Source organism: Akebia trifoliata, chromosome 11, assembly GCF_017979445.1.
Source record: "Akebia trifoliata isolate Shusen 1 chromosome 11, ASM1797944v1, whole genome shotgun sequence".
Classification (NCBI taxonomy): Eukaryota; Viridiplantae; Streptophyta; class Magnoliopsida; order Ranunculales; family Lardizabalaceae; genus Akebia; species Akebia trifoliata.
Window position 1 is genome coordinate 37279209 of NC_141385.1, and position 17957 is coordinate 37297165.

Sequence of the window (17957 nt, forward strand, 5' to 3'; positions counted from 1 at the left end):
AAAACACAATCAAACAACTCAACCTTATATGGATCATGGTGTAGGTCAGTTTTGAAAATGGACAGTCCATGACCACTAATTTTTTAACGAAACGGATTTTTTGGCTATGTGACGTGGCTATTGTTCAATCGTCTAATATCACAACAGGGTACTATTGGGAAAACTCAGTACAAAGGATCCTCTACCAAACACATAGGACCAGTGGATTCCATGTGTGTTGCACATGCTTCACAACAAAAATGTGTACTTATGTTGACGACACCATTATTGAGTCATGATGAATGCACATGGTTAGGCATATGGCTGACATGGCAAGGGCACTGACCCATAGATTGTTTTCATCGGGATACACAAGGAAAAGATGTGTAGTTCTGTGCCCTTGCCACATCAGCCGTGTACCACCAACATCCATTCATCATTATTCTTAAAATAAAGTAAAAAAGTTGTAACTAAACCTACTCTATTTAATAGAAACAAAAATCCAGTTGATATGGGCAAAATAAGAAGATTTCAATTTATACGTAAATGTTATAGCACATTGAGTACTGTAAAAGAGAGAGAGAGAGAGAGAGAGAGAGAGAGAGAGTCATCGTGACAATGTATACTATTAAAGAGAGTCTGTGATAGTGATTACATCGATGGAAGATAAGAATGAGGTTCTCCTTTTAAAGGCAAGATGTGAGTTTTGATTAATTACTTATCTTTTTATTACAAATTATATTTTATAATAATTAATTATTATTTAATTAATTATTTTTTACCATTTGGTCTTACAATATTTTTTTACCGTTTGGACTTAACGTTCCTAATAATTCTTCTAGTCGTTTAGATTGTGCTAATTAAGGTATTAAAAATCTATTAGCCATTTAGGCTTCTATTTTCTATATATTCAAACATAATGCATAACGGAAAGTAGATCTCTCCCTTCTTCAGCGAATGATCTTCTTCTTTATTGTTCTTTTGTGCTCAATTTTATTCTAAATTTTTTAATTTCTTAAACTTTTTTTTTTTTTTTTTTGCTTCCATTTTCTTGAATTAACAATCTGTTTTTTTGGGTAAAGATTTGGGTGTTAATTTGGATTCCTATCTAAGGTGTAGTAGACAGAAGAAAATCTAGTTGATATTGGGCCATTGTATCTTGGGGGCATCGGGCCATTGTTCTTCTTGCACTTCTAAAATTTTGCTAAGGCTCGAAACGCGTTATAGAGAATGACTGAGTTTGTGCCTCGATTCAATTAAACTATTATCGTCTTGCAGGTCAGATAATAATACTATAAAAATTTTGATAAAATTCCAAAGGATCAAGATTAGATAACATTGAAATTATTAGTCTATGTTATTTTAACAATTGATCAACAACAACATATATACTAGTACTATTAGGATATGATAGTGATCTTCTATGAATCCCACGTATTATAACATCTAATAGAAGACTTAATAAAATAATTTGATGGAGTACCTTCTCAAGTTCAACGTTAAATGACTGATTAGAAGTCTCATATGAAATCCTATCTTACAATCTACGAAGACATCCAAAAAAATGGTAACTTAATTGTGATGAAAAAAATTTGGTCATTTTGCCCCCTTTTAAATCCAATTATTGGAATACATATGAAGTAGAACACATATTTCATCATTGAAACCTTATCCTAAACAATTGAATTCCATGAGTATTATGTATATTTCTATCTAAAATGTGTAGTTATGTCCATGAATCCATCAATTATTACTAAAAGGAGAACTATATGCCTTTAATTTCGATCTATAAAAGAGGATTCTCAATCCAATAAAGGTGAGTGCAAAAGGCACATAAAGAAGAGAGTTATGAAATAGTGATATCCATCAATCACTGGAACCCTAGGCGATCCATATAGAGAGGAGGGAGAAGGTGAGTCTAGAACTAAAGGAATTAAATGATTGGGGTTCAAACACTTCAACTAACACGTGGATTGCAAAGGCACACACCTCCAACGATTCTTGAATCATGATTTCATTATGGTACATGGTAAGTATCCTAACTTAATTATAATTTACATAAATAGTAATCTTAATACATGTGATTGATTTCGATCCTATTGGAACTTATAGTTGAAAAATTGTGGTATCAGAGCCTTAGGTTTCTTAAATCTCCATATCATGATTATTATTGTCTAATTTTACACACGCAAGTATACGTATCGAAATAAGTAATAAAATGATAAGAAAGTATCGTTTCTACGGAGACTAAATACCAATCTATTGCTAATTACCAATTTATCTCATTCTAATTTTATCCAAATAAAAGTAAACTAGGATTTAAAAAATAAACATGAAAAATAACGTAGAAAATAAATTTATAAATTTAAAATCACTGAGTAATAAAACTTATGTTTATAATTTCTTCCAAACAATCCACTTGCTTAAATTTTTCTTCATTCTCTGATAAATTAATCCACTATGATTGTCATCCAAGAACACTAAATTCTCTACAAGCCTCTTCCGATGATCATGTAAAAATACCCTTCTAGATTAACTCACTATATGCCTATGAGAATTAAATCAAGAAAATTCATTAAGAATAAGCTCTCATAAGGGATGCACATGTAACGTGAGTATATGCCTATATCAAATTAGCATATGTTATTCTATTAAGGTCATGAATACAAAATAACTCTGCTGATATTATCAAGGTTCACTAAATCAATTCAATCAATGGCCAATTAATTAAATCACATTAAACATAAGATAGAATAAATCATCACATGTGGAAGTAATCAAAGAAGAAAGACAAAAAATTAATCAAGCATCATGAATGGGTTTCATTATAACCCTAGAATAGAAATAAGTTGATCATTGAAAAGAAAACAAAATCACAAAAGTATTCAGCCATTCTTAGATTATAAAGTTAAGAAAAGAGTTAAAGTTAAGGAAGATAAAACTAATTTGACCCCAAAAATTAACATGTAAAGCTGGAAACGTAAGCAGGTCATGGCCTCAAAACATGTCATGCCGCGGCTTGTATTTTCATATTTCTGTTGTGCAATTCTTGAATTCCCACCGCGGTCTCATTTTCTATCAAATTACGCTTGAAGACTTTTTTAGCTTGTATGCTTAGCTTCCTTCTTCCGAGAGTGAACCAATTTGAGTCAAAATTTTCTCTTAAATGTTGACAAATATCCTAATGTTTCATACTGTTCCTAAACTGCAAAATAAACATAAAAACCAAATAAAAACATAGAATCACATAAAAAGTATAAAACAAATTAAACTTAAATAAAAATAATTAAAATACTCTAAAGTTAGCAAAATATTATATTTAAAAGTGGTTAATTCCCAGTTATAAAACCCACTCATCAATTATAGATTATTCATACATGATGGTTGTCATGACTTAAAATTCTCTCTCCAATTTTCCTCTTTTATTGTGTTATATATATAACCATGGTTGCATTTTAATTGAATTTTAATTTTAATATTAATCTAAGATTTTTGGTTTTGAGTTCATAACATTGATCTCAAATTTCGATTTTGGGTTCATAACATTAATTTTTTTTTCTGGTTCATAATGTTAATTAAAGATTTTCAATTATGAATTCATAATATTAATATTAGATTTTCTATTTTGGATTCATAATATTGATTAAAGATTTTTTATTTTGAGTTCATAACATTGATCTCGGATTTCGATTTTGGGTCCATAACATTGATCTTAGATTTTCGATTTTGGGTTATGGATTCATAATATTGATTAAAGATTTTTTATTTTGAGTTCAAAACATTGATCTCAAATTTTGATTGTGGGTTCATACTTCGATTTTGAATTCAAAATATTGATGTCAGATTTTTCGATTTTGGGTTTATAATATTGATCTCAAATTTTTTATTTTGGGTTCATAATATTGATTAAAGATTTTTGCTTTTGAAATCATAATATTGATCTTAGATTTTTGATTTTTGGGTTCATAATATTAATTAAAGTTTTTCGATCTTGAATTCATAATATTGATCTTTGATTTTCGATTTTTGGGTTCATAACATTGATCTCAGATTTTTTTATTTTTGGATTCATAATGTTGATTAAAGTTTTTCGATTTTGAATTCATAATATTGATCACATGTTTTTCATTTTTGGATTCATAATATTGATTAAAGTTATTTGATTTTTGAATTCATAATATTGATCACAAATTTTTCATTTTTGGATTCATAAATTGATTAAAACAATTTTGGTCAATAGTTTATTTTATTAATTTCCAGATTTTCGTTTCTAATTGCTTTTCATTAGATTTTAGAATTTGTTTTGAAATCATGTCTAATAGATAATATATTACGATTATGTTATTTTAAATAAGTTTTCATAATAAAAGTTTTGTGCAATGTTATAGTTGTTGCAATTTTTGAGAATAATCTAAATACTTAGTAAATATTATTAGACAATTTAGATGTATATAAATTCTATTAACTGTGTAATCACTAAAGTAGTCAGAATGAGTAAAATTTATGGAATATCTAATTGCATTACATTTGGATAAAACGTAGAAATTAGTTAAAAAAAATGATATGTTTCTTTTTTTTGTATGTTATGAATCAAACTTAGTTAAAGTACCTTCTAATACCTAGTAGATTGATTTTGGAACTACAAATCATATTACAAATTCGATGTAGGGATTCATTTCAAACAAGAAGTCAATGCAAAGTGAAAGATATATCTTTATGAGAAATTGTGTCGGAGCGCAAGCATTCACTATGTGAAAAAGGCTCATATTTGACGGTCTTAGCCCGTCAAATTTTGAGAAATTTGACGTACCCTTCCGTCAAATATGCCCGTCAAATATTCTCTTGTAGAATTTTTTTTTTGACGGCCCTGGACTATCAAATTATTGGAGAATGGACTTAAAAAAAACAAAACAAATCCATAGAGTATGACCGTCAAATTTGGAGGTTTAACAAACAATAACACGGTCCTCTAATTCACCAATCACAATGAACGAAATAATATATAAAAAAAATCATAAAACAAGCTCCAAACTAAACTAAATAACCCAAAATTAATATATATGTAAACCTCTTTATTAAGATCGAAAATTCTGTCAAAGCTACAAATAACTGACAATAAAGCAGTATATGATATATATACAGCTATTTATGTCACACTCCTGATTTAATTTAGAACACAAAACACAAACAAGTGAAGAAGCAATAATAGATTCTAAGAGATACCTAAGAGAAAGCCCAAGAAGTAACTTTATAGACAAACTGTAAGAGAACCAACTCTCCTCAATACTATATGTGGCCCTGCAATCTTGTTGTTGATCAAACTGTGAGTGGTTGTTGCTCGCCATTCCCATCATAAGGTTCGGTGGATGCCTCGGATTTCCTCTTCAGAACAACAATCCATGTCGTAACTTCCAACACTAATGCAATCCCACCCAATACACACAATACCACAATATAAGCTGTTTTCCACATTTTAGCTAGATCCAACATGTCTAGACCTTTAAACACGTTGACGATACCAAGAACAAGGATGGAGTATCCAACAATATGGTGGTAAAAATTTCAGTAAATCCGGTACTTGTGCTCCTTCTTTGGCCTTAGGAACAATGCGAAAATCTACACAACACAAAGAATGATAAACTCGTTATGATTGATTAAGAAAATGTGCCTAAAATAAGAAACAATGAACAAATTAGGAACAATTATAATTACCTGCAATGTTGTGAAACAAAAGAGAGTGATCCCAATATTCCGATGAGATTTGTATACCAAACCCTTCGAATTGGCCCTGAGCTGAAGACCAGTAACCCATTCGGCAACTCCAATAACATAGGAAGAACTCTGACAAAAGATATGAAGATAAAACCAAGCTGGATCTGCTGACTATATGACGCTGGTTTCATGTTTCCAGTATAGGGGTAGATGATGGAATCTTTGATATTTTTGGAACGTCTCATTAAAGCAAATGTATGTGCCACAGTAAATCTAGTTTTTTATTTAGCTATAGGACCAAGGTGGGTCCACTTTACAGGTACAGGTCTCTGTCCTGAAGATAAGGGTATCTACCTGATGATGATTGCCTCCAACATTATAAAGCAATGTTGATTCAGCAAAGCTTAGCATCTCCATTGCTATTCTCACAAAGGAAACCCCCCAAGAGCTAAGACCATTTTCTTTCTTTCTTCAAAAAAATGCAGGCACCAACATTACTCACTAGAAGGACAACATGTTGGCTAATTATGTCCCTGTATTTGTCATGTTACCAGTAAGTATCATTTAAACTTTGGAACATAAGCATTTAATATTTACTATATGGTAAGGTTGGTCATGAACATATATCATCAAATACTAATGTTGTCATGTTTTTTTGTTTTTGTTTTTGTTTTGTTTTGGTTATGTAATTGGGTGTTGTGGAATAGTTGGGTGTGGTGACAGTTGATAATGTTTTTGAAAACAAAGATGAAATTGAGAAACAACTCAAGCAACTTAGAGGGGTAGATGTTGATGGGGTCATGGTGGATGTGTGGTGGGGTGTAATAGAAGCTAAGGGTCCTAAGCAATATGATTGGAGTGCTTACAGGGACTTATTTCAAGTAGTTCAAGAATGTGGGCTGAAATTACAAGTGATGGACATGCAGAGAAGTGGAACCCATTACCAAAATAGGTTCCATGTTCAAGATTTGTTCTAGGCAACTTGGATGGATGAGTGTATGGGTGATGTGTATGAAGAGATGCATATATTCAGAACGGTCCAACCAAATGGGTATTAAAACAGAAGGAATTAAAGGATAAACACAGATTTTGTACTATTTTAATAGCCAACTTGCATACCTTCCCTTCAGGTTTGTTCCTTTACGGAACCAGAGGAGAATATTGCTGCACCAACTTCGTTCACTGTATCATTTTTAATCTCTACCAACTCCTAGCACAACTTCTTTGTTAGTTCAGCCATTTCTACAATACATTTCATGAGAAGAAACATTGTTAGATATTTACCCAAAGAAATCCCTCTCTTAAACACAAAGTGACTAGGTAAGGATGTATATACCTTTCCAGATCATAGAATCCTCTTCGCCTTTCCTGTAAACTGGAGTAGCTGACCACACAAAGTGACCACCAGGTCGCAACACCAAGTGTTGCCTGTAACAGATGGTTTTGAATGATATCACGAATGATTCTGCAAAATGATCAAAGCATACCTGTCATCTAATGGAGAAAAAACGAATAATTTAGGCAGATAAGCATATATACTCCAAAATTTAGAAAACCTCCCTATCCATTGGAAGAAAGGATCAAAGTCTCTAAGAATCCAAGAAAGAAAAATCATGAATCTACCAAGTTAGTGGGACATAAGATGGTATTGTAAAGGATAAACGTTGCAATCTTAATTTCCAAGCACACCCAGAATCATCGAATCAATTATTGATAGATGTTTATTGAGACTTCTATAAATAAAATTATCAATTGAATCTGAATCTCTTGCAATAAGAAAATAATGCAAGGTGAAAATTGCCACACAAAAAAACCAAGAAAACAAGTTTCAAAGACAAAAAGCGTCCTGAGAGGTGTCAATCTACCAGGAGCCTTGCTGAATGCATTTCAACAGCCGAAGACGAGAAGTGGTCGGCCCTAGAAGGTGTTACCCGGGTTAATAGTCTACTAAATATACCCAGATTCTTGTCTGGCGATAAGAAGGCAGCCACTTGGAGAAAGTGGTTGTGAAACATTTTCAACCCCACCCTTGATAGTCATAGCATGCAGAGACAACAATCTGCCATCCACTCAATCTTGCATTGGTGGGCTATTATCATCATCAAAGCTAGGCTTTCGGTCAATTTCATGTGTGTTATTGAATATACTTTGTGGGCCTGGAATAATTTTTTACACTTTTTATGTCCTTTTGAGGATGACATTTCATAATTTATGTTGCACGTTGCATCGTGAATATAGTAACCGTTGATCTTTGCCCCAGTAGAGCAACTCTTAGAACATTCTTCCTTTTCTCAAGGGGGGTGGGTAGTGATTTCCTACTATAGTCATCTAAATTCTAATGCAGCATGCTTCAGGAATAGCATTGCTGCCTGTTTTTTTATAAAACAAATCAATCATACAATAGAATAGTTCGAAGAAAAAAAAAAATTATTCTGTGGAAATTTTGAAATAATTATGTTACTCTTTTGTACTTTAGTAATATTATTAATACCATGAATCAAGTTTCTGCCTAGCAAATGAACAAGCACGAATACTGTAAGGATAACTAATATATCATAAACTAGAACAAGATGAGTCATGGTATACACATTTTTTTGTTCCTAAATTATGATATAAGAAAATAACTTTAGGTGAACCACACGAAGATAAAACCTTAAATAAGATATCTCACCCACGTATATGATCCCTTAACTCATCATCTAAAATCTTGGTTCTTGCATAACCAAAAATGTGAAATTCACTTGGTTGTAGGAGGGGTTGTCAGAAAATCATTAGTCTTTAATTTCAGTCAAACATCACTCATAAACAATCAACTTAAAGGAAATTTTAAGCATTTCGACAAAAATAAATCAGGTCTTTAATAGAACAATGTTCAATCACATAACAATTAAGAATATGATGATGCAGAAAATGAGAAATTATAATAAATAATATGAACAACCATCCTATGACCAAAGGTAATGTTAGGTAAATCAAATACAAGAAATAAGAAACCTGCACAAATTGGGCCATCTGTGATCTTCAATCCGTCTTGTTCATCATTGTCACAAGGTCCATGGGATTCCTTAACTAAAATTTGGGTCTCATGTGGAGATTCCGATCATGACTGGACCTGGAACATATTAGAAAATCAAACCTAAAAACTTTTGGATTGTGACGGAAGCGACAAGTATGGAGGCAAAAAACCAACCTGAGTATTTTGCAATTTTAACCTTCAAGCTGCAGATGCAAATCAAGTTCTCAGGCATATATACAACATGTCTTGCTTTAGGAAGTATTTATCGTTTAAAACTACCTCCACCGCAACTCAGCCACTTCCTGCTTTAGCTCCTTTTCCCTCTCACGTAATTCGTCAATCTTCAGAACATAAACAGAGAGTTAGTAGAGGTTTTCATTTCACCTTCTACAAAAAAACACTCAAGTAGAACTTTTATTGTCATCAACAACAATAAAACCAAGAACAGTAGTAAAATTTGGTTATAGAAAAGGAGAAGATAGAAAGTGCAGCCCAATGAAACCCTACCAAAGACTTCTCAATTGCAGAGGCCGATACACGTCCTCCATCAGCGGCACGACTAGCTAAAGGAATGTAAATAAAATATTGTAAGTTAATATATGATAAAAGAAACACAGATTTGAAGGATAAAGATTGCAAGCACCTGGAATATCAGCAGCCAGGCTTGCTTCGTCAAGTTTACAAGATTGTCCTGATTCTGTTATTTAAATTTCATTAACCACGCTTATCAAAAATAATAACAATCAACCATAAAGATGGAGATATTCGTGAGGATGTGGGACAAAGAATAAGGGGAACACACACACACATATGTATGTGTGTGTACATTTCTCTATACATTTCCAAACCATTTTAAGTTGCAGCTTTCTCCAAAAGTCATAAAATTATATCATTCCAACATAATAATACTAATATGCCACACCAAGATGTGTGATAAATCTTTGGCGATTTACATATAAATCTTTGGTCCAAATTGTTTTCTGGAAAAACACTGTTTCTTTACTACTCTAGAGTTTTGACTATATTAGGATATGGGAATCATCCCAATGGGCAGATGCAAGTTTTTTTTTTCTTTTCTTTCTTTTCTTTTAAAACTGTAAGGCACTGAGCAATTGCTATTCTATGAAATTTGGGAAAACTCCAACCTTCAACCCGTGATGCTAAATAGTTGAATTGAACAAACAGGAAAGAAAATCAAAGATAGCTTCAGTTAAATTGTAAAAGGCAGTCTACCAAGTACATACTTGTACATGGGGAGCAGATGGGAAAGGACCCATCACATTCACTGAGATCTCCCAGACCAAAATCAATATTAGCCATAATTTTTTTCGGGATTCGAATAAAAGAATACAATAGATCTGACGGTCGTGACTTGTGAGCCCAAGACTAGTTTAAACTATCACTAACCTGAATTGCTTGTTGAAGAATGTGGAACATTTCTCGAGTATGTTTTCTTTGGTTAGAAACTTCTTCCTGCTCCTGCAGCAACTCTTCAAAAAGGTTCTCTCTACATGCATATCACAAGCATAGTCACGAAGTTGGGTTTCGGGAATAAGTCGTCAAGGGTAAAATTGGGAAACATCAGAAAAAAAAACTGAGCTAAGTTAGGACTGTTAATCGTTCCTACCAGCAGGTGCTCTCATATTATATCATCAAATTCCATATTCAACTAGAATGATAAATTAAGAATTCCCATGTTGATATCATTTATGCATTCACAACAAGTAATCACAGATCCCCAACATACTCAAGATATATGATTAAAATAAAATTAAAAAAGATCACATTCATGAGTATGAATTAGGATTCATTAATAGATCAAAAATATCAAATCAATGTCATTCTCATTTGCATCCTCGTTTTTCATGATTTAAACGCGAAGTTCGTAAGTCACATATTACTATAAAAAAAATCTTGATTAAATCAGTGAAGGAAAAAAGTCATGATTTAATCGCAATTTTTCAATAAGTCAGAGACTTTGGTGACTATGATCACAAGTACAGTTCAAAGTGCATAGTACTTTAAATCATAGAGGGAGTAAAAAGCGGCCAGCATATGCACAACACATGGTGCATTTTCAGTTCCATTAAAACGGCACCCACACACACACACAGTTGAGACTATTCAATCGGTGGAATACCTATTAAAGTTGGACTAAAGAGAAATTAGTCTAATCAGATAATTCTAATCATCAATGGACTTAGGTCAATTTATCAGATGTTCAGGATCATCCATTCAGGCTCACACTGATTGGATGGTCCGAAGCCCCTGGACATATGCCACATGGAACAATGAACATTCTCTCACCCTTCTTTGATGAGTGATTAATTTTTCGTTAAAATAATAGCAACTACTAAGATCAGGGAGGAGAAAATTCAAATCATTAAGGTTCATATTAATGCAACTTTTTTGGCCAAGGAATCTGCAAAATTGTTAGCTCTCCTTAATGACTAGGGGGAAAAAAAAGAGAGGAAAAGGAACTAGCGACTGAGGAGGACTCTACGTGGTCAATTGAATTCGTTAGTTTCCATGGAGAATCTTTCATGACTTTAGCCCATTTATTAGCATGCAAATGATTTATGTCCACTGCCATTTGAAGCAACATTAGGGCTCCAAAGAGGAAAGGTTGAAAACAATGAGGATAGCACTAGAATAACGGATTCATAGAATGATTTATCAAATATGTGTGTGTGTGTCTGTGTGTGCGTGGGGGGGGGGGGGGGGAATTCATAGGATGACTTAAAAGGAAAATTTTCCATTCCGACTCACCAACCATATCCTCTAATCCTTACCCTAGGGAGCATCGGAACAAGAGAGATTAGATTGATGATAGTGGCCACCAACTACATCTCCTATTCATTGAAATTCCTTCTAAATCCAAAATCCCAAGAATATTCCTTCCCTATTTGCATCTTGACATCGTTAACAGGAAGCCTCTTATTGGAGTACAATGAATAGTTGAGGAAACTTAGGAGGCAATAATCGACACCAACAGTTCTCCCAATAAGTAATGTTGCATACTTGGTATTTAAAAAAATTAAAGAAAAAATCCATTGTAAAATTACAGGTAAGATAATGGGGAAAGCTTTGGTCTATGAAACAAAGACTAAATACTGCAGAAATGGTTATAGTAAATTTATCTTCAAGTCACAGAAAAGGAATGGGGTATGTAGTACAAAAGAGATGGCTGCTGAAATTTACCTGTGTTACAAGACCGTTCCATGAATCTTCCATGGGAATGTAATAAGCAAAAACCTGCATACATTAAATATGACAAATCCTACATCAAGTAATGACTAGTGTGGGAAAAAAATTAGCTAGAATAAAGGGTTTTCTGTTTGTTAATCAAATAAATATTGGACACAAAGATAAGAGTAGAAGTCACAAACCATATTATGAAAGACTAGAATAGAGAAAACAGGAAAAACACTAAATGAAAGTCAAGAATAGAATCCGCTTTTCGAATGGAAGGCTCTTTGTAATACATTTATATGTGTGTATTCCCATTTTGTGCTTCTCAAAAGCATCATGTCAGACACCTTGTATCCATGTCAAAACATCTATGCAACCTACCACATAATGTTTGAAAATTCAAATAAGATTTGATAATGATGATGAAAAGGTATAATATGCCATGGCACTAACCCATTGAATCCTAACTCCTCCATCTAACATTGTGGAAAAATTGAAATAGCAAAGTTCACACATCCCATAAAACACAATGATTTACGACATTGTGCCTATATCAACGGAACAGGAGCAAACTCAATCATGCTCAATCAAAGCCTTGTCCTTATTTGCAAACTCAATTCATTAAGAAGAACAAAACCTATTAATAGTCCATGAAAATATTTTTTGTCAAAATTAATCTTATATAACTATAGCAATATTATCATATGAAGTTGCAAACCTTCTCTTGGGTCCTTAATCTTATTGAACTCGCCTTTTCTAATTAGGTGATTTAACTAATTATCCTGTAAATGGACAACGGCTACTAGAATGAACAACAAACTATTACATAGTGATAGATGATATCAAGTGGAATATACCTGCAATGAGGCTGGAAACCAGATCCTTTCTAGCCCTTACTGTAACTATGATGCTGTGAGCACCAGAGACACAAGGCCCATGGTCGGCCCACAACATGATGCAAATCTGACCAAGCCAAATGTTTTAATTAGACACAAAAAATATAGAAAAAGATAATTTTGCTTAATGACGAAGTGCTTTATGTACAACAAAAAATTAGCAGGCATAGTAAGGCTAAAGTGATTAAAGCTCTAAATGCGAGCAAATTTAAGATGGAAAAATGGGATCATAACAAACCTCAACACTTGTAACAAATCTACCTCAATGAACTGTGTACAATAACGAGGAAGACTTCATTTGAACCACAAAAGAGAGATAACTTCACCAACACCATAACCCTGTTCCACAATAGATGACATTGGGACACCAGCATAACATGGCTCCTCGCCTGCAAATATCAACTTTCATAAATTTAACATGAATTCTTCTGAACCTTGTTGCAACCAAGTACAAGATCTTGAAGGAGTTTCATCCGTTTGCTAATTTTCTCTCTTCAAACCTGGTAAAGCAAGGATTTTTTCATTTTGTACATGGTGGAATATGATATTGGTGCGATCTGATTGATTTGAAGAAAATCGTTCGAAATTTACCCTCTCGGTGAAACTATGGCTATCAGTTGCTTGGCCTCGTCTCGCTCTGACATGGATGTAATCCTTCAGAGGCTCTGGTGTTTTCGGATTACTTTTGGTTTGTTTTTGATCCCCATTTTTGGCTATGTTGATACTACTCCCACTTAATTCGACATTATCATTTTCTGCTGTTTTGCTTCTCTTTGAATTCGTCTCACTCTCTTCTACAGCCTGAAAGAGAAAAAAATTCAATTTTGTGTGTGTGTGTGTGTGTGTGTGTGCATAATTATCAAAATATTGAAGTGGAATTTGGAAATTTTTATTCAAATTGAAATACAAAAAAATACCTTTGTATCATTGGCCGAGAGGTCCTTAGCTACTTTTCCTCTAATTGCTTTTCTTTTTCTACAATTGGTGTCATTTGGGCCTTTAAAACCAGCATTCTCTTCTAAGATCTGTTTCGAACCTGAAGAGGCCTCAAGTGCATTGCTCGAAGATGAACCGAATTTCCTGTTTGACGTCGAAGATAAACCATAAGCAGACCTCATATCCATCTCTAATCCATTTTGTAATGCTGATTCTTTTTCATCTTCATCGATGATCTGAGATCCAAAAACCTTGGGATCGGATAACCAAACTATGTAATCGGTTATTCGATCCCCGACTCTGCATATTGTTTGTCTTTTGTAGTCGATCTTCAGATGCCCCTCATTCACGCGTTGATCGATCAAAAATGTTTCGATTTTCAGAATCAGATCTACTGATATCTAAGGTTGGAAAGAAGTTCTAGAAACAAATCTGATAACTAGTGTTCGAAAGAAGTTCTCGATCGAGATCGATCAATCAAATAGAGTGGGAGATGAGATCGATCGAGGGAGATAGATCGAAAGAAAGATCGATCGAGAGAGAGAGATGGAGAGGTCGATCGATCAAGAGAGCGACTGTGAAAAAGAGATAGGGAAGTCGATCGGGAGAGAGAGGGAGATAAAGAGCGATGTCGATCGAGAGAGAGAGAGAGACATATATATATATATATATATATATATATATATATGGAGAGGTCGATCGATCGTTGATTGTGAGAGAGACGCAGAGAGAAAGAGACAGTGCGAGAGACACAGAGAATGAGAGAGAGATGAGATCGAGTGATTGAGAGTGGAAACGTGGTCCGTAGGCCGCGGAATTTGGGTATCAAAATTTGACGGGCCAGGCCCAACAATTTTTTTTTGTTAAATAAGGGATTTTCACGTAGTGATTAGCTGTGGGAACCTATCGTTTGGTATTGGAGATTCTTCATCAGATTTATTTGGAGAGCATTTTTTATGTTCTTACCATACCTAGGAATTTGATTTCATTATTTATATTAGATTGTTTAGGATATTCGGTTTCTTTTGAATGTGGACAATTAAAATTATTTTTGCATTCAGTTTCATTTGGATTTAGGATTTTAATTGATGATTTATATAAAAAATTAATTTAAATTTTGATTATGCCTGATTTTTATTTTCCTTACGTACGAATAATGATTTGAAACGTGGTTTGATAAATGAAAATTCCTCCATCTTGTGAAATAAATATTTGGGATACATCTCCAAAACTAGGATAGAAAGATTAGTAAAAGATAAAGTTTTGGATAATTTGGACTTTACGAATTTCTCGGTATGTGTGAATGTATTTAAAGAAAGCAAACCAAACATACTAAGAAAAAACTCATAAAAGTAAAGAATTTCTTGAAATTATACACACTAACATTTGTAGTCATTTTTCTATTGCATGTTTAACTAGAAAAAAATATTTGACCACTTTTATAGATGACCTCTCTAGATTTGATTATATCTATTTGATTCATGAAAAATCTCAATCGGTGGATATCCTTCAAATATTTATAATTAAGGTAAAAAAAATAGTTAGATAGGCAAGTGAAAATAGTCGGGTTAGATAAATGAGGTGAATATTATGGTCGATTTAATGAATTGGGTCCGAATCTTGGTCTTTCTGCCAAACTCTTAGAAAAATTAGGTATTTGTGTATAATATACAATGCTTGGGATGCCTCAGTAGAATGGTGTAGTTGAAATGATCATATTATCATGAACATGGTTGGGAGTATGTTGAGTCACTTAACAATTTCATAATTCTTGTGGGGAGAAGTATTAAATACTGCAATGTATATCTTAAACAAGGTTGTAGACACCCCATTTTTGCATTTGCCTAGTTCGACAATTCGTCACCCTGTTACCGTGAATTCCTAATGATGATCGTAAAGAACTCGAAGGCTTGTGAGTAATATCCCTGTTTCCTCTCATTTCCAATCTTTTCATCTCTCCCACTCGTTACGACTCGACATAGAAGTTTACGCACGCTTAGGATCGCTACACAGTTCGACAACCTAGAGACCTCGCTACGCTAGGAAAATACGACTTTGAAACATTGAAATAATCACGTTGTAAATGAAAGAAATCTCACGTTAAAATTCGTAAAACCTTGCAAAAATCTACAAAATGACGAAAATAACCTTCATAAATTTTGGACCTCCGAAAGACTTCGAAAATGCCTCCCTTGCACTCAGAACATGATTTCGAGTCTAACGGGATCCAAACTGACGAAAACAGAGAAATTTAAGAAAAATCATAAAAATGACCGAAATGCCCCTCAACCTCCAAATTCTACTTAGAGATTCCGATCCTTAGGAAAATGTAACAAGAATCAAACCTAATTAAAAATCCAATTTAAATTAAAGAATAAAATTCAAATTAAAAAATTAAACAATTAAAATAAAACAATTCCAAACAATTCAAACTCAAATTTAAAATTAAACAATTAAAACTTAAAATTTAATTCAAAATTGAACAATTAAAACCTAAAATTTAATTCAAAATTAAAGAATTAAAACCTAATTCAAAAGTAAACAATTAAAACTTCAAATTTAATTCGTAATTAAACAATTAAAATCTAATTCAAAACCCAAACAATCGAATAATTAAAAATCAAACAATCCAACAATTAAACAGTTAGAATTAAACCATTAAACAAATAAAACTTAAATTAAAAATTAAACCATTAAACAATTAAAATTAAAATCGAACAACCAATCAAATCAAAATCAAAACAATCAAAATCAACCAATTAAGACGTAAGCATCGAAGGATTAATGAACTACGAGTAACGTGGGACCGCCCCACTACCATTCTCCCAAAAGACGTGTAAAAACAAAAAAAGGACATTAAAAGCAAAAAAGAAAGAGAGAAATACGTTAAAAAAGAAAAAATTAGAAAGTTTCTTCTTGTTGGACGCTGAAGATCCTTAGGGCTGAACCAGCACTCACACAGAGAACGGTTTTCCCTTCTTCCTCTCGCCTTGGTTTCTCTCTCGTCTCCTACATTTCTTCTTCTTGAAGGGTCTTAACGTCTGCATCTACTTGCAACACAGTCCTTTCCACACGTCTCTCTTCATTTTGGACAGCAAGCATAGCTCCGAGATGGTGTCCATCTCTACAAGAAGAAAATGTTTATTGTAGCCCATTTCTTTCTCTTCCATTAAAATTTGCAACTTCTCCAACAACACCCCTCTAAAGCTTGCCCTCTACATGCAACAAGACCTCTCTTTCAGCCACTGCCCTCTTCACCATTGCTGCACCAACGCCCAGCAGTACCCCTCTTTTCCACAGCACACACAACGCCCAGCAGTCCCTCTCTTTTCCACAGTACACCCAACGCCCAGCCTTCTTTATCCACGTCCTCAACACAGCACCCAAAACGTCCCCCTTGCTGCCCAACGTTTTTCCAACTCCTCTCCTTTCATATTCACCTTGCCACATCACCAACATCCCCATTGCACCTTGCTGTTCAGCCTCTTCACATCCCTGTGACACACACATTGCTTCCAATTTTGTTACTGCCATATCACATCCTGCCCAGTCACTTCGATTCACCGTTACAGCACTCATAAGAGGGCCTCTCTCTCTCTGCCTTCTTCCCTTGTGTCCCCGCAGCAGCGAACACTCACAAGCTTTGAGTCTTCCCTGAAGGAATCAACTCGTCATCTTTCTCTATTAGGTAAGTTTATTTTGATTCATTTTTATTTTCATTCTTGTTTTCTTTTTTTTATGGCATAATTTATCGTATGTTGATAGGATTAGAAAAGCATTTTTAGGTTTTTTTTATGTTCTTATTTGTTTGCTTTTCAATAGGGTTAGGAGAATGTTTTTTTTTTTTATGTTTCAATTTGTTTGCTTTTCAATAGGGTTAAGAGAATGTTTTTTTTTTTTTTTATGTTTCAATTTGTTTTTTTGCATATTGATAAGATTGGTAGAATATTTTTTTTATGCCTTTGTTTTGTATGTTTTTTGTGTTTTACATTTTTGTTTCACGTGGGTGTCATTTTCTATTTTATTCTTTTTGCATATTGATAGGATAGGATAATTTCCTTAGCCATTTTTCTGGGTTTTATTTGTTTTTGCATATTGATAGGATTAGGGCGATATTGTTATATTTTATTTTTGCATGTTAGTATTAGGAGATTGTTACTGTTAAAGTGCTATGATCATTGTGCCCGAGTTTAATTTGTATGACTCATGATGATATTCAATTTTCT

The 17957-nt window shown here is 33.4% G+C and overlaps 1 protein-coding gene across 9 annotated transcripts; it reads right to left on the reverse strand.

The window, feature by feature from the left end:
- Positions 1-5030: 5030 nt before the first annotated feature.
- LOC147391480 (transcription factor bHLH77-like) lies at positions 5031-14608 on the reverse strand. Of its 9 annotated transcripts, none has more exons than XM_086458724.1 (15): positions 13713-14603; positions 13387-13596; positions 13057-13184; positions 12757-12862; positions 11909-11962; positions 10115-10214; positions 9351-9404; positions 9215-9270; positions 8987-9048; positions 8882-8910; positions 8686-8797; positions 7028-7156; positions 6811-6933; positions 5692-6224; positions 5031-5595 (listed from the first exon to the last, which is right to left on the reverse strand). In XM_086458724.1, the coding sequence occupies exons 1-4, from the start codon at positions 13917-13919 to the stop codon at positions 12802-12804; spliced, it is 606 nt and encodes a 201-aa protein (XP_086314850.1). In that variant the 5' UTR covers positions 13920-14603; the 3' UTR covers positions 5031-5595; positions 5692-6224; positions 6811-6933; positions 7028-7156; positions 8686-8797; positions 8882-8910; positions 8987-9048; positions 9215-9270; positions 9351-9404; positions 10115-10214; positions 11909-11962; positions 12757-12801. The 9 variants fall into 9 exon arrangements, with proteins under 9 accessions (XP_086314850.1, XP_086314846.1, XP_086314851.1 ...); XM_086458720.1 differs by having other exon boundaries at positions 8686-8803; XM_086458725.1 differs by having other exon boundaries at positions 5692-5772; positions 6046-6224; positions 8686-8803; positions 8882-9048.
- Between the last annotated feature and the right edge of the window lie 3349 nt (positions 14609-17957).